General features: G+C 39.5%; 1 protein-coding gene across 2 annotated transcripts in view; it reads right to left on the bottom strand.

Moving 5' to 3' along the window:
• fcho1 (FCH and mu domain containing endocytic adaptor 1) overlaps positions 1–20695 on the bottom strand; it is a 61393-nt gene extending 40698 nt beyond the window's left edge. For both annotated transcript variants that reach the window (XM_051375802.1, XM_051375803.1), the window contains exons 1-2: positions 20598–20695; positions 6574–6622 (exon numbers count right to left, since the gene is read on the bottom strand). In XM_051375802.1, coding sequence (XP_051231762.1) covers positions 6574–6598 — 25 coding nt within the window. In that variant the 5' untranslated portion in view covers positions 6599–6622; positions 20598–20695. The remainder of the gene's footprint in view (positions 1–6573; positions 6623–20597) is intronic.
• Positions 20696–21441: the final 746 nt, after the last annotated feature.

Below are 21441 nucleotides of genomic sequence, written 5' to 3'. Positions count from 1 at the left end.
TGTGTTTTATGCATCTCCTCGAGTTTTGTGTATCTAACTGCTCTCACTTGATTCTTATTAGACGCATCTTCAGACTTCCCCTCAGGCTTGTATGAAACTAATTACAGACAGCGAGGAAACCTGGACTGAACTAAACTCTGCGCTGCAGGGCCTGCTTCACAGCTGCTTCGCTACAACAAATAAAATATCTTTATCTGCATGTTCGCCATTAAAATGTGCTGTCGACCACAAAAAACGACAGTGAGGGACTAGAGGGCGGCCAGGGACGTCTGCTGAAGGCTCCTCGTGAACAAAACCTTGTAGCCTTACAAACATTTCATCCATAAAAACTGATTCTGGACGAGTAAAACTGGCTCTATTTTACCTAGAGCCAAAGACCCTGTGAAATCAACAAAAGCCCACATCTTTTGCTTTCCTTGTGCCATGCTGAGACCCGATGGGCATGTGTGTTCAAACAGACTGAATAATAGATAAGTGATAGCTGTCTCGCTCACTCAGAACTCAGCATGAATCCCTCCTACATCCTGACTGGATGAACACACCGCTCACTGAACTGACGGTGGTCTTTGCTTCCCATATTTGAACTGATGTCTTAGAAACATCAAATCTCTCATAAAATATCCCACAAAACAAGATTTTGGAATACGTTTGAGGCACATAAATTCATTTATAAACTAACTCTTTATTTGTTTTTGACATTAGAGGACAGCGCTTGCTCACCACCTGTAGTCAGTGTTTATGTGACACTCTGCGTTGGCACACTTTATCTCTATAATTCAAGGTTTTCCAGGACGCAACTACATAAAAAGCACTAAAAGTGGTGAAGCGAGACACAAAAAGATCAGACTGAAATAGGCTTTACTTGATGGATTCTGTGTCAGGACAGTATGTACTTTCTAACTCTGAGAACACACACAAAGCAAGGTGCAGTGAGTGAAACAAGCACAAGCATATCATAATCAAATTAGTAAACAGGTTGCACGTCTCTTCTCCAACATCCTGAGGGAATAAAACAGAGGATATTTAAGAAAACCGGTGCAACCTGTTCATCACCAGTGAATTAGCCGATGGGAGCACAGAACTTCATGTCTCATTAATTTAACCAAATGTTTTTTGGATCAGAAACTCAAATTATTCATCAACATGAAGATTAGACAATGCTTTCTCACTGATGATGCAGACTACATTGAGATCTCAGATAAAGTCGTTTATCTATACCCTCAACCATTCCCAGGAGAAAAAGTTGCTTCTTCTCAACATTTGTTTTCACTTTGTGTGTTTTTCTTCTTCCAATTTCAATATATGCGCGACCAGGAGAGTGAAGTGTTGCTCAGCTTGGCTCAGGCTTTTATAATAAAGTGCTTCATTCTCTAGCAATGTCTAGAGCGGTGCCTTTAGTTCTGGCTATTTGTCAAAATCTGCCTTTATAGTCTGTGTGAGACTGGATCCAGTGTCTGAGGACATTCCTGCTCTGTAACACAGCCCTTCAGTCATATGAAACTAAAAGGTACTGAGCAGAACAGAACAAAAGAGACAAGACAAGATTTATGCTTCTTAGGGCTGCACATGGCTGTTTTCTTTTAGACTTGTATGTACAACTTTCATGATATATGTGGTTAACACCCTCCTATGCATAGGTTTCCAGAGACGTTTACATGTGTCTTTGAAGAAGCATAATTCCACGTATAGGCAGGTCCACCAGAGAGGGACTAACATACATGTAAATGCAGCAACAGTCTGTATTAAAAGTCAAGTGAGTAAGGTTGATCTATTGGCAGAAATGTAATATATTATTGATAGGTGTGTTGTCATTAGTGTTTTATTACCTTAGAATGAGCTGTTTATATCTACAGATAAAAATGTATTTCTATAAATTAACCTTTGGGGGTTTATACATCTATTTAAGGATATAATTTTTATTGTAATGAACTGACAGAAATGTTGCAAGTGTGCAATAAATATAGAAACATCTAATTTAGTTTTGAAATGTGTTTCCACTGCTGCCTTTGTACACATCTGATTTGCAGATGTCCCTAGGAACTATTTTGGTTTTTATTGCAATGTTTTTACCTTGCTGAACAAGTTTCCATTAGGGGCCAAAACTGTCACAAGTAAATGACATCACATTTATTCTCTGTCACAGCAATTTTAACAAGCTGCACATGGATCATTCAAACTACAGACTGCATATGATCCGGCTCTCTGTGTGCCACATAATGTAGCTACCATATATCAGGCAGCTGTCAAAAGAAAACATTCCACCTCTGCATCGGAGAGTATATCACTGAGCCATCCCCCAGCTGACCGGTCTGTCAGTGCTGCTGTGAGTTTTAGCTGACTCACAGAAACTTTTCCTGCTGATGGGGCAGAACAACAATTCAACAGCAGAGAGGTGTCAATAACATCAGGAGCAGGTAGAGCAGTAGCAGCAGCAGCAGCAGCAGCAGCAGCAGCAGCAGCCTGTCGTCACTGATGGCTCTAGACCAATTTGCTGTGTGGGCCAGGATGTGACATTCACCTCTGCTAATCTAAGTGTGTTTTATTTTGCCTGCTTTGTTTCAGTGGAGGAGGCTCTCTATGCATAGTTCCTGGAAATATGTACTTATTCTGTCATATTGATATAATGATATAGTATATTTACTGAAAGTTTAAATCAGAAAAGGGTTTATAGGTGGAATAACCACACGACAATATCAGTTTTTGTCCGATACAGTAAAATAAATAGTTAATAAGACTAAATTGAGGTAACTCATCACTTGTAGCAGAATCTCTGGTTTACACATTTTGACCCACCCCAAGCTGTACACGATAATTTCATGCTGAAAGTTTCCCATTTCCCTCGTTATAATTTTCTTTTTCACACACGGGAACAGGAACATAAATATAGTAACTCTTAGATCCACTAGCTCTTAATCTAACTTGGCACAGAGTAGATCCACAAAGAACAAGAAGAAGGAAAGAGAGCAAGGAAAAGGGTGGAAGAAGGGAACAGGGGAGGAGAGATAACATGAGAACGTTTCGCATTGTGTGTTTACTGTTCTTCAGCCTGAGAGAAAACACCACGACTCAAAGTGATGGGAGGGCAACAACGTTGGCATCATTAAGTTGAGAAACAGGTAGTAATAAACACCCACTGGGTGCTGTTTGTGTGTGTTTCTGTATATACACTCCTGTATCTGCGGGCGAAGAGAAGATGATACTGGATACTGTACAGCCTCAAAAACAGAACAGCTTGCTGATCTTTACTGTTATTCTTTGAAATAGTTCATTTAAATCCCCTTGGATATCATGCAGACTCAACAACTTTTCATGGTCTATTCCCCACCGCAGAGAGAGAAAACACAGTCTGCACTGAGAGAGATGGGAATATTATTAAATACGATTCTACAGGTCATCTTAATATTGAAAATGTTTCAGTTACTGTATGTGGTTTTAATTTCCACCGACTAAAATCCCACCAGAATGAGGATACAGTCTGATGCAGTTCAGCCAGAAATGTACAGTGGTGTCTCAACAGACAAGAATCAAATGATATCTTTTATTCCATTATTTAGAGCAAAAATCTGAGTTTCTCTGGATGAGTGAGCTTCTCGTTCATTGTGTCCCAATTCCATGCAACATTTTAAGTATTATAGAGTGAGGAATAGTAAAAACAGTAAGAATGCAGACTAAAAAGCCTTTGATTTTTGAGTGTGCTGTTGAAGACACTAGTGTCCCACAAAGGAAATGGAGGAGCTGTTCATAACTGCAGAAAGGTTGTAAGCCTCCAACAACAAGTCAGGTTGCAGTTTACATTCATGTCTGTCCAGATTCATGGATGTTATCACAATAGTGACGGCACATATGTATGATTTCAGTGAATATACATGTTTGAACTGATTAATAAAGGATTATCAGATGTATCTTATGAGGTATAGCAAAATATACAAAACATATACAAAATGATGCCTGATTTAACCTCCTCTGAATCACCACCCACATCTAACAGCCAAAAAGTCTTTATCATTTTTGTTAATACTGTGCTTTGGTGATGAATATTTCCATATTTCCTGCAAATCAAATGATCCCAAACAAATTATCACACTGCGGAGAGTATATGACCGAGCCGTCCCCCATTATTTGCCCTCTTTGTGAGTTGGTTGTCCGTTCTTTAAGGAAGTATCTCAGAGCTGCTGAAATACAGTTTTCTTTATAATGTATGTATAGTCCAAAAATTCCTAAGCAGCAACAATCCTTAAAGAAATTCTATTCCTAACACTTAACAGTGCCTTAATTTACTAAGGTTGTACTTAATTATAGCTGATGGGCTTCCCCCCTTGTGGGCCATGAGCACAGCTCTTATATAGTGAATGAGGAGGCTTTGTGAGCGGCTGTGAATGTTCTTGAGCCAAACAAGACGAAGCTTTGTGTGTGACTTGTTCCAAAGTTGCTGTGCCGTCTAATTAACTAACGGGTTGATTTGTATTACACAGCTATTTGTGTCTTTCATCCAGGCTGGTTTGGGAAACACAGTTATGAACACGTACATGCACAGAATATTACCTTCAATGATCAAGAAAATGTAGGTGTATTTCAGAGGCCCTGTGATAAAGCCTAAAATATTATCTGTGATAGAAACACAGCAGTTCTCCGACCTTGTTTTCCTGTCTGGCTGAGATTCTGCTGCATGCCTCCCTGTCTGCTTGTTTCCCCACCCTAACAGTTTTTTCTCATTTTCTTTCTTGCTTTTTCCATTTGCCTTCCTGCCTGCAGACCTGCTTGTCTGCTACTTTACCCACAGCACAAAGCCTGTAATATCCACTACTGATCATAGAACAGTGTACAACTGAACAAACACACAGCTACAATTACTATGCTCACAATCTCTCAGCCATTGAAAACGCACTGGCAAAACCAGCATTTTCAGTAACATTGTCTTTGTTTAATGCTTTGGTGTTAAATTATAAACATCTACACTTATTTAATCACCTTTTTATTTAGATTGGAAGGGCAGAAAGCAAAGATGGACCATCATTTAGACAAAAGGAGACCCGAGAGTTCACTTTATATCAGACAGATATGCCAACCATTCCTCCTCATCTTAGCCTCAGGTGCAGAAACCTGGACGCAGGATCAATAAGGGGAGAATTTATTTTATGTATGAACCTTTTTAAATGTTCTAAAACCCCTCCAGGTTATATGTGCCCATTTCTGTGTGTGAATCTGTCTCATTTCAGTTCAACTGCTAAAATATTACTGAGGACTTTTCTGAGTCTGATGAGGCACGATGGAAGAGGAAGTAGGGCACACCTGAAATAGATGTACCAGGTGTGCTGGGGACAGAGCGAAGACAAGAAAGTGAGGATAGAGGAGAAAATGAGGGAGAGAAAGAGACCTTGTAACAGCTGACAAAGGCACTTGGGAATGAGGGTGGTGTTGAGGGGGATGAAAGAGAGATTTCCCTCCTCAGCTTTACACATCTGTGGAAAGCTGCTAATGAGGCAATTAATTACAGCACAAATTAAGCTAAATAATGCCATAATTAACTAGTATTTCTATATTGCGTTACTAGTTTATTGGGTACATGTGTAAAATCTAAATCATTCTCGCACAATATAATAAATCCCGACTTTACGAGGCTAATATAGATCAGCTATATCACCATAGGTGGGACACGTGGGAACACCTGGTGAGCCAGTATCAGGTTTCTGACTAATTATTAAGAGTCTTTCTGTGTGTTCAGGCAGATCGTGAAGCTAATTTTTGCATATATATAGTGATTAGATGCAAACTCGCCCAGGGAAGTAAAAATTCATGCATCCAATATGCAACTTCACCTCAACTTGCAGACACACTTCCGTTTCTAGCTAGCGTACAACTAACGTCTGGTACACTGGATGTTTGAATGATATTTGCTGTCTGAACATACCTTTATGGTTATTTAATTTTTCTTTGATCAGATATTTCCTGATCTAAATCAAGAAACTTTAGAATAGTTATTAGTTGTTTTAGTAAGGTTCTTCAAATTCATAATCCCCAGACTAAGAATTTGTTATGGTACTAAAACTCAGATCTCATACTGACCCTAAAGACAAAACAATGTTACACATACTGGGTACCACAGAGTTAAAACACACAAATATAAAGACTTGAGCTTCAAAAATATCCCTGAAACAAGAAATATCAAGAAATATCAAGTTAAAAGCCTTTGAAACCGCTTCCAAACATACTGTTTTACATTTATTTATTATTTATTAACACAGCAGAGAGTGCATTATCTCTGCCTTTTATCTAAGCAGAGGGCTGAACACAAAATCGATCTCTATTATTTGCAAGAGAGCGGAGGAGGGAGACAGCAAGCGCTTCCTGCGTGTACCTGATGAGCAGCACAGAGCCAGAAGCTTGGCTGCTTGACTGAGAATATAAATGAAAAGCTCAGTGACTCATGGTTGTGATTCAGCTGTAACAGGTGAATACGTAATATGATGCAATTAAAGCTCAGGATACAAAAGCCTCATCATAGGCATGTGTCCTTCCACATAATCTCCATCCATTGTATTGACTAATTTCCAGACATTATAAAGAAACTTACCCAGAAGTTGTTCTGAAAGAAGGCCATCTTCACTCAGAGGTTCACAGCAATCTGTAAAGGAGGTGGAGAAAAAGAAATAGGGCTGCATTAGAGGAGAAGGTGACATTAAGACTTTTCTTTTTTCATCAGCCTGACCTCCATTTTCTTCACATCACAGTCTAAGTGCTTTGCGAGAATGATCCTTGGAACAATCTGTAAAAAGGTTCAGCCTTTTCTCTGCCCGCTGACTATAAACTGCAGTTTTAAAGTCTCTGCAAATTGCACAAAAACAACCTTCCAGAAAGTCCTGACTTTATAAAAACTCCTGAGACACCTTCAGTGTAGGAAGGGGGGTCCTGAGGGAGAACCGAGGAGAGCTTAACAAATGACTTCAAAGGATAAACTCAGAGGATGGAGGGAGCTGAGGAAGGAAGCAGGGAGGAGACAGGAGAGATGGGGGAGGAGAGTGAGGGAATACAGGGGAGATGAGATAAATCAATGGAGGGAAGGAGGCAGAAGAGACGGAGGCAGCCTCAAAGGAGATGATCGCAGCTTGTGAAACTGTTAGCTTGCCATGCTCGGGTCTGATTGGTTGATCATTTTGGGAAATATGCTTATTCGCTCACCAAGATTTAGACTGATAGCAGTCTCATATCTGCACAGTCAATATGATGCTACCATCAGCAGCTGGTTAGTTTACCTGAGCACAAACCCTGGAAACAAGGGGAAACAGCTAGCCTATTTCCCAAAATGTCAAGTATTATTATGCAAGTATTATGTGGCAGGCTGTGAAGTCCTCGTTTTATCCTCTGATACAAAACAATTACTGCTGTGGTGCTCTTACAATGATTCAAACATACATCTCTATGCAGCTAAATTGTTTTCCATTAATACAAAAGACAACCTTGAAATGAGGTGTTTTGGACAGAAACTACAGGAACTGTTACAGGTTTCATGATCTGTTAGTTGAATAAAGTCTGCTATACTAACAATATAATAAACTAACAGAAGATACATTTATTAGTACAGTACATGTATTGTAGACATGCTTTACTTTTTGATAACATTACACAACAAGCAATAAGCCCACAGACATCATTTCACTATGTAGGACAGGAGTTCTCAAGCGTTTTCCATGTCAAGGACCACCACAAAAGATGCACACTAGACCACAAACCCCCAATTGGAGAGAATTTTATCTTAAGGAATCCCTTTTGAGAAACCTTTTTATTTTTAGGTTTCAAAATGATTAAGTCTTCATAGTACATCCGTGATTGAAAAGGGATCACACTGAATTAAAGTCAATAAAAACGTCCAACTCTATTTCTTCTCGTGTTCCTTCGAAGAAAATGTGCTAAAATGTGAAATATTGCTGGTGTGCCTCTACAACCCACTCAAGGACCCCAGTTTGAGAACCACTGATGTAGGACATAATGTTGAATTATATTTATCTCCTTTTTCACTTTCAAAAATGAATCAAAAGTCTAAAAGTTCTAACTTACAAAGTCACAAAATCTTGTGAGCTTCCTTTCATAGGAAGAAGTAATAAAAACCATTAAAGTTTATATGGTCATGACCGCAGTGTTTTCATGAATGAGACACTTTTTAAATTGGCTGATGGCAGGAGGGAATACACTGCATTCATCTTCTGACCCCCTACCCACACACAGACACAGACACACACAGGAATTTGGCCTTTTCAAGAGAATCCATAATGTGAAAGTGTTTCCCTCAGGGCTGCCCTCATACGGGGTTCCTGTTATCGGTTATTCTGCTGACTCTGTGTGTGTGTGCTGACAACAGCCCTTTCCTTGTATTGGCACAGACTCACGCCTGGTGACCTGGCATCAGGCATGCAGCAACACACACACACAGCAAGACTGACCACACACACACACACACACACACACACACACACACACACACACACACACACACACACACACACACACACACACACACACACACACACACACACACACACCTTGTTAATTAGCTCAGCAGTGGGACTGGAGGCCCCTGCAGACAGCGTTCTGTTTGGCAGACAGGGTTAGTCCGGCACAGAAGACAGAAAGATGCCGAAAGACACAAATATTATCATAGAGCATAGTTAGGGGATAATTCAGTATTACCCTTTATTGATTTTCAGTGGCATGGCAGAGTGACAATAATATATTCTATTATGGTTTTTCAAATGAATGCTTGTAATTTCTGTGCACCACAAGAACATGATATGTATTTTATACACAACTATAATAAATTATAGGCAATACTCAAAAAAAGTATTTTAAATAGCAGCACATCATATTTATTTGCTTGTTTTGGATTATTTCTGAATCTCAAGTTCTGATTAATTCAGTGTTACTACCAAAAGATTCTTGACCTCTGGACTACAGGCTGATTAATTAGTTGCACATCTGATTATATCACTGGTTATTGTAGCTATTCTCTGTTTAATCGCACAGGATTTTGTGTAAAGTTATATGAGTTAACTGTAAGAAATTCATTAAGTCAGTAATTCAATAAATTAAATGTATTCAATCGCAATATTTATATAAACTCTTAATGATATTTTGAAATGAATCATTGTTATTTCAGAAGATTTTGAATTAAATATTCTCAAAATAACATTTAGTTTAAACAAACACTGTAATGGCAGCCTGAATGAACAGTTAGAGACAGTTTACATTATTCTCAACAGTCTTTACTTAACAATAAACTCTAATGTGCAGCGTTTTATACCAGAACAAGACTAATGCTTTGTCTTCATATCACTATAACCAAATTTATGATGATTGATCATAATAGTTATATTAATTCTATATATATTCAAACTTTCTAGAAAAAAACAAACAAACCAATGATTAAATTAAACAGTAATCAGTAAGGTGAGATTTGGTGAAATTTTCATGGCAAAATACTCATGCAGGGGGACACTGATCTTGACAAACCACCAGATGGTTTTCAGGGAGGCAGAAAGAGGGGACAGAGGAAGGATACCAGATAAAAATCAAACACACTGTGATGGTGAGGGGAAACAGAAGCCACTTGTTTTCTTCTTGTGACAGTCTGGTGCGCCATATTGAAACACACTGTAGATCTGAGGTAATTAGCCATATTGTTTTAATCCTCACGGTTCTGACGCAGCACGATCCAGAAACACAAAGACAGAGAGAGGTGTACACTGGGACCCCATGTGGACACCAGCCACGGTGGGATGTATAGAAGTAGCTGACATCCAGCATTCTCCATCTGGTTCCAACTAAACGTTCAGCTGAAATCAGCTCAGAGGCAAACAAAGCCCCCAGAGAAGAAGTGGGACACGCTGTGACCTTGATTCCTCATGCTCAAGATCATTTTTTATTCAGAAATTAAATGCCTGCGCAGGTTTTGGCCTTGCTGCTTATGTCCCCCGTGCACATATGGTTAAACCACAGCAGCCAATCTTAATCTGCAGCATCCACAAATACTAAACTAATACACATTTTGAGTTGCTTCAGTGCACTGGAGGCTGCTATAAAACACAGTTTACACATTGGTGACTGATATATTATTCTCAGAAAATGAGAAGATTAAAATGTTGCCATTGTTCAAATGATGGCATTTCAGCCCAATAATTTCGTCCAATAACGAGGAACCTTTCCTCACAATAGCTGCAGGTCTTCCTGTGAGTGAAAATGAACACTGCAAGTGTAATCATGTCACAAGCAAGCAGATAAATTCATATTAGTTTCAATGCAGCATATTAGCACTGTAAGGGAGACAAAGTACAATGTCAGATAAAAATGCCATTTCTTCAACTATGACTTGTCTTCAAAAGACTATAACTCTCGTAGTGTGTAGGAGTGTTGGATTCTCCTAACTGCTACAAACTTTGAGGAACTTGGTGAACCCATATCCTTCTGGTTTTCATTTGGGTTTTCCGCGCCATGTACAACAGTAACAGGTCATTAATATACATTTTCCTGTTAAGCTGCAGACACATCTGGAGCGGGCAGCCACTGTTTACACAAGGTCATCAATGTGTGTGTGTTGTTGTGTGTGTAGTGTTTATGCTCTTTAAAGCTATTGTTCGCTGTGTGGATAGCACTTCAATCCTGAATTCGATCACAAATTCAGTTTCTTTCTAAATCAATAAATTACAGCTAATGGGATGTAACCATGGAGTCTTGAGAAAAAGGCAACACAGTTGTTTTGAAGTCAATCGTCTGGTCATCAATCGAGAGCTGGGACGAGTGCGGAACGAACTCTGCACAGAGCTCTACGTCTGTAACAGTCGAACTAAATTGATTGCCTTTTTAATTATCTTTTAAATAGTAGAGGTGCACGTTTTATGACAAGATATGTGGCCAAATGCAAAATCCGTAGAGGCCAAGATATACTCACTTCTCAGTATTCTCATGCAGTAAATCCAGGGAACATTAAGCTGCTTTAGAAGATGGAAAAGGGTCAGAGAATAGAACAGCTTTCAGGCCTTCTTAGGCAGAGCAAGGCGCAAGGAGAAGGTAAATTAAAAGACCTTTATTTATTCTGGTATATCATTCAGGGCGTGAATAACAAACAACAGAGATTAGGGCTAAATGCTAACATCAGGATGCAAACGTGTTCACACTGACGAAGCTACCACGCTGATGTTTAGCAGGTTTGATGTTCACAAAGTTGGTCGTTCTAGTTTAGCATATTGGTGTGCTAACTTTTGCTAGTTAGTACCAAATTAGTACCAAAGTACAGCTTAGGAATGTGATAAGGAGGAAAGGCTAGAGGACAAAATTGTAGAAGATTTCAAGTTCAGTCTGGAATAAAGTGGTTGAATGGCAGAACAACACTGCCATCCCTACAGCGTGGATAAGAGCAATATCTTTCTTTGTTTTATAAATGATTATTCTGACTCCTGTTGCCCATTAAATCCAAGAAAAATGTAAAATGGCAGTTATCTATGTCTTGTACTCTCTGCCAATCTGTTTGCATTTAATCACACTTGATCAACCCTTGTTTTTTTTTTGTTAGCTGATTATCTGACAGGTCAAAGTGTTACACAAGCAGAGAGAGAGCGAGGAGAGACAGCGCCGCAGCACTGTCACACAGATAAAGTGTTAAATAAAGAAACACAACGTTTGAGTTGAGGATCCTATCATCAAAAGACAGACAGTAGGTCCGTCAGAGAGACAACCTAATCAGCCTTATCAATGGACACACACTAACTTCTTCTCCTGCTCTCTGCCACCCTCACGCTGCCTGACAACACACAGATGGCTGCCATGAAAAATTTGAATTTACAAAAAGCAGATGGGGAGGGGTGAAAGAAAGTCTCGTACACAGACAGAAACTACCCACAATCCATTTAATTCTTGGAGGAAATAAATGGTGCATCCTCTCCGCCCATACTAAGCATTTCTGTTTTTATTTCCCTTCCTCTCTCTTTTGCCAGAATGGGATCTACTAGCAGATGTCTTGCTGAAGGGAGGGAGGGTAGGTCAACACATTCTCCCACCTCCTCACCACCTCCACCTGCCTCTCTCCCTCCTCTGGGTGAGAGAAGAGCATAGAGAGGTTGGACAGGAATTACTCCCCATCTCTCTCCTAACACTGTCAGTGAAAACGCCACCGAACAGCCTCCTCCTCCTCCTCCATCTCAAAGAGCCAAATAAAAATGTAACTGGGTTAAATGTAATGACACAGCCAAGTGTGGAATAAAGATGCTTGACTAACCTCTGAACAGGCCCATTTGTCACAAGCACAGTGGGGGAAAGCAGGAGAGAGAAAGAAAAAGACACAGAGGAATAGAGCAAAAAAAGAAAAAGGACAGGTAGAGGTGAAAATAAAGAGAGGTGGGAGGCGAGGTGGCTACGGGGGTGAGACTCAGAGATTAAAACAGCCATATAACAGAAGCAGAGAGGTAAACATAAACAAACGTCCAAACAGGTGGCGGACAGGATGAAAATATGAGACAAAAATATTGTAAGAAGAGAGGTACATTCAAAGTTACAGAGCATCAAAGAGAGATCATTACAGTTTGTATTTTATTTAAAAATCTGTTTCTAAATCTGTTCCAGTTTACGAACTGTTATTGCATCAGTGTTGAAACAATGAGAGAAAAATGAATCGACAGATTTCTTCATAACTGATTAAGTCATTTATTAAGAAACAAACCCACGAGTCTACAGCCACACAAGCTGCTCTGGTAGGCTGTACTTTGTCACAGTGGTGCTTTAAGCTAAATGCTAACATGCTGATGTTAAGAAGGTATAATATTTATTGTGTTTGTCGTCTTAGCTTAGTGAGTAAGCATTCTAGCATTATCTAATTAGCACCAACTACAGTTGAGGATGATGGGAAAATCATTAGTGTTGCAGGTATTTGGTTACAAAGCAAATGATTGAACGAATTCAAACTTTTTGTATTTGTATATTTTGTCTCTTTTATTGTCTTTATTTATATTTTTCGCATACTATTGTTATGTACTAATATACTATGGCAAATTCCTTGTATGTGAGAACCTACCTTGGCAATAAATCCATCCAGTGGTTGTCTGGATATTTCACTCAAAAGCACAGATGTCAATCTCACGGTGGTGCCTCAGGAAGAAGTCATGGGATCATAAAATTCAATAGGACTGATTCACCCTCTGGCATTCATGAATGTCTGTATAACATTTCATGGCAATAGTAATAGCTGTTGAGATTTTGAGGTGCGAACCCATCGACAAATGCTGAACTTTGATTTGTTCATTGTCTTTTAAAATCTTTGGGTTTTGGAAAACTCGAAGATATTACCCTGATTATCTGTTGCACCCGTAGTGTCCATACATACATACGGTATATACTTCTTAAAACCCATCATTACTATGCAGTCAGGTTTGTGCAGGTGTGAGGCAGTGGGAGAGTTAGGACAAGGACAAACAGACTGGATTTATAGAGCAGCTGCAGCCTCACAGAGAAAGTCTACTGCACTGCAGATCGACTCGTCTGTCCTTCAGTATTAGTTTTAAACCCGATTTGGCGAAGCGTGGAGGAGAGATCATTTTGTGTCAGGCCTAATTTCCCCTTCACCGCCACCGACAGTCTTCTGCACTCCGCTGCCACATCTACCGCCGTGGGATGACTCACTGCTTCTGTGGCTGGTTATTTAGAGAGAGACTTTACTGTGGACGTTTCTTTCATGAATATAAAAACCTATGTGTGTTGATATGAGTGTTTAAGTTCCTCTGTCGTTCAACTGACTTCCTCCTATTAGTCACAACACGTTTTTGCATACTCATTTCTATTATTATTCAACATATTCTTATTATTAATAACTAAGTTCCTGTCTGCATCGTCCCCATTGACTCCAGGGAGGGTCAGTGGTGGGGAAACACTTGACCTTTGGGTACAACATATGGTGAGGAGAATCTAAACTCAAAAGGTCAACTAACAAATGATTCAGAGCTTTCAATGAATCTCATGGTCTTCATTCAGTGAATGGAGCTGGTTCAGGAGTCATCACGTGACCTAAACGTGAACCTTTGGTCATGTGAGGTGATAGGGGGATGAAAATCAAACAATTTTAGTGATTGATTGTTTTAATTATTGACCGATTTGCAGATTATTTTCTCAATTCATTGATTACTTTTTAAAGAATTGATGGGTTATCTTCAAATTGTTCTGACCATGATCAGTCCAAGATGATTCAGTTTACTTTCATGTAGGACCGAGAACATTCAGCATAGTCATATTTGAGAATGTTTTGACTGGAACGAGTGATTTGCAAAAAGGTTACAGATGAATTGTCTGATGATCAATTACTCGATTATTCAACTAATCTTTTCAGCTCTAAACTATTTCAATAATTCATTCAGTTCTTAATCAAGCATATTCTTTGTTCTATATCATTGTGAAGTGAATATCTTTGCATTTTGTTGGACTGCAATTTGAGAGCGTTTTTCATTATTTTCTAACATCTTATAAACAGAAAGATCAATCGATTAATTAAAAAACATAGAAAGGTCAGTCAATAAAGATGTGTATGAAGCTAAAATATAGATCAGATCAGCTTTCTGCATCGGACCCTGATCTTACCCGATATACAGTAACCTGGTGGTGAATCACTCTGTTGTGAAGACAAAGATGATACAACCATCATCAACAAATTCAGCCGAGCCTACAAAGCCAAATGCATCAACAAAAAACACTAAAACCAGAGCCTGCACTTAACAATGACACGCCAAAACCAACAATCACATCACCGCCAACTTGATGACAAAATTACACCCTGTTATTAATGACTAAAGCAGCTCCAGAGACATTGCACACAGCTACTCTCTTAAAGCGATAAACAGGCTGCTTGGTGAACGTGTGCTGGAGCCTCCAGAGACCAAACCAGAGAAACAGTGAGACAGCAAACAATAGACAGGAGGCAGTGAGAGTGAGAGAGCGAGAGAAGCAGAGTGAGAAGCAGAGTGATCAACACAACCCAGCCCGTCAGCTCCCCATTGTCCTGGCCTGAATGTGCTTTTGTCACTGCAGCATACAGCCCCAGTCCAGTCCAGTCTATGACAACGTGCCAGGCGGGCATCACTTCCAAACCCTGGCATGACCAGCAGTGAGAGAGCAGAGAGAGTGAACAGTGTGACAGAAAACACTCTCACTATACACGTCGACGTCCAGAGACGCACAGCTAGACATGAACATGTTTGCAGATGTGCAGCTGTGAAATAAGACAGAGCTGGAAAAGAGAGTCTAGTTTATTGTGTTCCAGTTGTATTCGACTATATTCTTAGTAACCCATCAACAAGGCCCCCTCTCTTCATAGAATTGTTTTATCTTCTGTGTACTCAGACTGTAAAAGAAGTTCTGTTCTGTTAAAAAAATGATCTCATCTTTAAATCACTGCTGGCCGCTCTCCATACTGCTATTAAGCAAACCAACAATGCAATTAGGGCAGCAACTAACTATTAGTTTCTTGTTTTGTCTGAGCAACAACAGCCCAAAACAACAACAAAAAAAGACGTAAAACAGAGCAAAGCAGCAAATCCTCACATTCGAGAAGGTACAACAGGCAAATATTTGGCATTTGAACTTGATAAATGACTTAATTTTGATACTCACTTAATCATTTACCTACTTATCTGATATCTGTTATATGAATAATATAAGGAAAAGGGATCTGATTAAATTTTAAATACACCAACCAAAGAAGGCGGGAATTAATAGTTGTTTTCCTTATCGATTAATCTGCCAGTTGTTTTCTTGAATAATATATATGTATATCCAAAAATAGTGACAAATACCCATCAAAATGTTCTCGTACAAGTTCATGAATCTGTAGTTTTGTACAACTAATCACCCAAAGCCAAAAGACATACAATTTACAATTATATAAATCAAAGAAAAACAGCAAATCTTCACATTTGAGAAGCTGCAACCAGCCAGTGTTCGACACCTCTGCTTCATAAATAACTTTATCTACTATTAAAATGGCTGCAGATCATTTTCCTGCAGATTGATTCACTGAGAAATGTTTTGCACCTTTAGTTATCTGATATCCGTTCTATGAATAGGAACCAGATAAAGCAGCACATTAAAAAATTAGATTATTAACATCATTTTGTATTCCAACTGTAAATACAGTTTAAGCCTATGATCACACTTGAGGTTTCCCTCCTCGTGGGCCGTGGTTGATTCCTTTTTAACTCAGAGCTAATTAAAATAATCTCAAATTGAAATCACCCTCCATGCTTCTGTTAAGCAAATCAACAGAATAATGTTCTTTAGCATTCACCTCCCTTCATCCCTCTTGCCTATTGAGCACAGCACAGCAAAAAATGAACCAGTAACCCAGAAATAGATCCAGGACCAGAGCCAGTGGGGGGATGGCGTGCTCCTCCATCCTGCCCCAGGACCCTCCCATCTGCCATGAGGAGCCCTTGGCTGGGCTCATTCACAACCTCAGGCACAGGTCATGGTTTTACACGGGGGGGCCTCGTACAAGATTCAACAGCAGGACGTCACCTGTTGTCACCTGAACTTTTAGACATAACTGCACATGGCATTTATGATGACAGAATTTTGCTGTGTAAACCAAGAGCTCTGAACTGAAAATACAAAGAGTTTTGTTTGTGTTTTCATTACGTAACAGGTTAGCTTTACTGTTTCCTGCCTCATATTTCCTGCCTTTGGGTTCTGCCCTGCTTGGCAAAGACGAGGGGAGGCCTCGCAGCACTCTAGCCTACATATGAGAGGCTACACATGTATTATTAATATCTGTCATTGGCACCATATAATGTGTTGTAGGAGAGCCAATAGGGAAGGAGGGAGGCACGATCACAATAAGTAATAGTAAGAAGATCCTTATGGGTCAAAGAGAAAGAAAGAGGAGTCATCAGGGGAGTTGAACAGTGCGGCTGATTAACTATACATGGCTGCAAGCGTGTGCACATGAGTTGTTCTTGCATGTTTGAATATTCAAGCAAAATGACCGCTCAGCAGGTTGTCGTCAGATAAAACCGTCAGCTCCGCACAGACAGCAGAAAGTTCATTCAAATATAAATGCAAAACAGGGAGTTGTTCTTCTTCAACTGCTTCTTTCTGTCAACCTCCCATGCTGATGTGAGGAGAAGTAAAAACTTGAAGTGTTTGTGGTTTAGTAATTGGTTATGTGCTGCAAGGCTGTGAGGAGGCAGCCAGTCAACAAAAGTTTGAGGGTGTCATTCATTATTTGGCAGGCGTCCTCCCTTTCTCTGACCACCTAAATGACAACCTGTAACTAAATATCTCAACTGGAGTGAATCCTATGTGTCCCTTTTTATGATTTCAGACAGCATTTCTGTTGCTGTGATAGCCTCAATATCTTGCAGAATACTAAAAAAAAAAAAACAACAACAACATTTGACTAAGACAAGAACAAAAAAACACCAGTGAATCATAATATAAATCTAAATAAACAGCCAGTCTGAAACTGTAACGCCTGCTGTCACTGATCCTAAAATGGGTCCTAACAGGATTCTGGGTTTAAAGTCAAAATTACCTCGACTTGTTGTTGATCCAAAATAAAAACTTTACATGTTATCACCAAAGCCTTGGCACTACTGTGAACCCAGTAAACATGGCACACAGTACTGGGTCACCGTTGAGATATTAGTAGAACTATGCAATATGTTACCATGCAATATTTATCTGAATCTTTGGTATAGTGACAATGTTAACATCCAGCCCAGAGCTCGCTCACTCACTCACTCGCCCACTCACTCACTCACTCACTCACTCACTCAGCGACCATAATGGCCAGGCTTTCTCTCGCCAACTGTCCACCTCCAAAATAATTAATTGTTAAATTAGATCTTTACATTTAATATTCTGTGATTTTAAGTTTTTGGTGAGCTTGTAAGACGTTTCTACAAAAGCTACAATTCATGTATCAGCAGCATCCCAAAGCAGCTACACATGATGGATAGTTTTAATAAGACTAGAGTCTACAGCCATGCTAGCGGTTTTGTGAGGCTCATAAACCAAAGTATTAGATAGATGACAAGTCAGAGGATCATAAATAGACTACAAATGTCTACACCAAATCTTATTGTCAGCTATCTTAGGGCTTCCCATACTTTTTCATGTCAAGGACCCCCATAATAGATACACATGAGACAACGGACCTCCAGTTTGAGAGGATGTGAAGTCTTTATAGTGAATCGATGATCAAACTGGGATCACTATAAATTAAAATCAATAAAAATGGCTGATTCCACTTTTTGCTGAGGGACCCCTTACAAAACACTCAAGGACCCCAGTTTGAAAACCACTGATCCATCCAATAGTTTTTTAACTCTGAATCCCAAATGTCAATCTCATGATGGTGCTTAAGAAAAGATCAGGTGATCACCAAAATCATTAAGCTTCAACCTCTCGATACCACGAATGTCTGTATAAAATTTCAAGACAATCCATCTGATAGTTGTTGAGATATTTCCATCTGGACCAAAGTGGTGGACTAAAGACATTATCATTAAAACAAGGTTCTTTATTTAGGCCAATAAACGTGCCCCTTCTAGGTCGAGATCTAACTTGTGGTCTAAGCATAATCAAACCTTTAAATATAGGTACTCGAAAACAACCTTTGAACCATGATCGTCAAGAACTACCCAGCACCAAACATTACTTGCCTAAATTGTGCCTCTTCAACTGAGGAAAGAAGAAAAGACTGTTTCCTCCCAACACTGTTGCACTTTTCTTTATTTAATGAAAGTGAAACAGCCGCCCTTCACTCTGTCTCCTTTCCCCTCCATCCCACTCACCCTGACTCACTTTCTGAGCATTCAGGAAGGAAAAAGGTACATCTCCTGTTGAAGCCAAGGCACCAGGGAGAGTGTTGTTTACTTCTTTGATATCAAAAGACCTGGCAGCTCTTAGCTCCTGCCATTTGCTTTCAGGGGCAGAGAAAAACAATGCCGGCAGATGTAGACAGCTGTGTGCTGCAGTGTGGAGATGCAAATACTGTGGTTTATGCTATAGCTTTTTAGAAATTAAAACATCTACCAGTCAGTCTGAGGGGAATTCCAGCCCGGTTGCGACAGTGACTCGCACCTCTTAAAAAGTAATGCAATGAGGCAAAGTGCCAACCCGAAAGCCAAAATAACCGTTCCCACTTTCGCTTTTGAAGATATCTTTACCAATAAAATGTTGGTAGAATCAAACAAAGTGGAATTATATACAACTGGCTGACACATGATAGACAATCTGCACACCAGACAAGTTGTGATATTAACAAACATTACTGATATCTGAAAATTGAAGCTGCTCCACTCCTGTATTTGACCTTTACGAGTTGCCCTGTTGGATTACAGACTGATCCTCTCCATAATAAGCCACCACATTAATGCACCTTTTGGGTGTTGTCAATCCAAAACACTCCAGTATCCAGACACAACATTTAAAATCAAGACAGTATCGAACTGAATTATAAAGATTACAGCAATTTCTGATCAAAAGCTCAGTTTAATCTGATCCTTCCTGAGTGTGACGTTTGTTTACAAGAGCTGCGTCATGAGTGTCTCCAAGTTGGGTACCATTCTCTAACGGAGGCAGACAAATACTTCCTCTTAGAGTGCACATTTCTAGGACAGACCAGTTCATATTTGCAGGCACGGCCATCTCTCTTCTCCATCTCACCTAGAAAGCCCATAATGGGTCTCTGAACTGTGAGCAGAAAACCCAGAACTGGTTCTGAGTTGCCGGATAGTCAGTCAAGGCAGAGCTAGTGTCAGAAATAAACCTGACTGTTACATCTACACGTCTAATATCGTCAGTCAGTTTGGGCTTAGATATTGATTATATAGATATATTTGTATCTGCATACATGTTTGTTTTTGTCAGCTTTAAAATGTCCAGCACATAGCTTTAAACTAATTTTACATGTTTAGGTTATGACGGCCAATGCATCATAGGAGATTTGATTTAATACTCTAATATTATTATCAATATCAGCCTCAAACATCCTGGTAGGTCATAGGTTCACATGATTGTACTACTCTAATAAGAAACTAAAAAAACATGCTCAGTCTTAGGATACTAGTGACATTTTTTTTATCTATTTCAACTCACAAAAAATACTCTAAGTTAACATCAAATGACAGAAATATCCACTGAGTTGGAGCCAAATGAATTCATATCAGTAGGACTAATATCCCAAATGCAGCCCAATAAAACCCTGGCCCACCTTGGGCAGATGATGCTAACTCTGAATCCCTCCATGGAAACATATTTCTGTTTTGTTAAGAGTGAACATTACCTATTAAAGTTTAAACCCTGGACTTGCATTAGATTTTAACCTCACACATTAACTGTGTGTCCCCGTAAGTTTCTCCTTCAATTGCTGGCTACATATTCACCCTCCGTTCATATGTCAAACAAACGTGACTTACTAAAATGCTGCCAGTTTCAAATTCAACAATGTCACAGCCATGCAGGACCAACTCGATATTTGTAATAGCCTAGCGTTAGCTCAGGTTTACGACACAATTTATACATTATATTTATGTCACAGAAGGAGGTGAAAGGGAGAATTAATCATTTGTTACCTGTATAGACTTTTCCAACCAGGTTTAATATACATTTTCCATCCCCCCCGGGTCTTTCTGCAGCCGCGGTCCGACACTTGTGTGCACCCTGAGCGGTCTGATCATAGTAGTAGAAATTCACCAGACACTTTTCAGTGTGCGCGCAAACTCCCGCCCAGCTCGACGCTCATTGGCTACTCCGTCCGTCAATCGAACGAGAGACGCGTAGTAGGCATAGCAACCGCAAAAAGGCGGGTCTTAGAGCGTATACTCGCAGCCTATTGGGTGTTCGACTCCAAGGGCAACGCCCACAAAATACATAATGTAGAAATGAACTATAAGGGACCTGAAGGACGGTTTCTGTAGTCTGCCTTTATCTAATGAGATCAAACATTTGGGTAAGTAAAGTTCAGTCATTTAATAACTTATGTAATTCACTTAACTGTAGAATATAAAACAATCTCACATATTATGTATCAACTTGTTCCAGCTCATCAATGAAGCCATTTGATGATGATTTAATTGGTTTTGAATGGATTCACTTACCACAAACTCCATATTCATATACTTCTTAACATCTAACAAATACATATATATGTATATATTTTTTAATATATTTTTTAACATATTCAAACTCATGTCTTGAGTTTTGCACAGTAGCTATACTTTGGAAACTTTGGGATGTCAACTAGGAATTTAGAATAAAGTTTAAGTGAGGTTTAAAGGGGTTAGAAAAGGCAGCATCAGGAGAAATCATTTAGTGAAGAGAAGAGAAAACACACTCAATTAACAGAATTCCTCCTCAATCAATGCTCATATTGATTTATCTATGTCTATGCGGTCAGGCCTCTTGGGACTCTTAATA

This window comes from Dicentrarchus labrax, unplaced genomic scaffold (assembly GCF_905237075.1).
Source record: "Dicentrarchus labrax unplaced genomic scaffold, dlabrax2021, whole genome shotgun sequence".
In the NCBI taxonomy this organism is placed as follows: Eukaryota; Metazoa; Chordata; class Actinopteri; family Moronidae; genus Dicentrarchus; species Dicentrarchus labrax.
The sequence above is the reverse complement of the archived record's forward strand: the minus strand, read 5'-3'. Positions and strand labels throughout refer to the sequence as shown.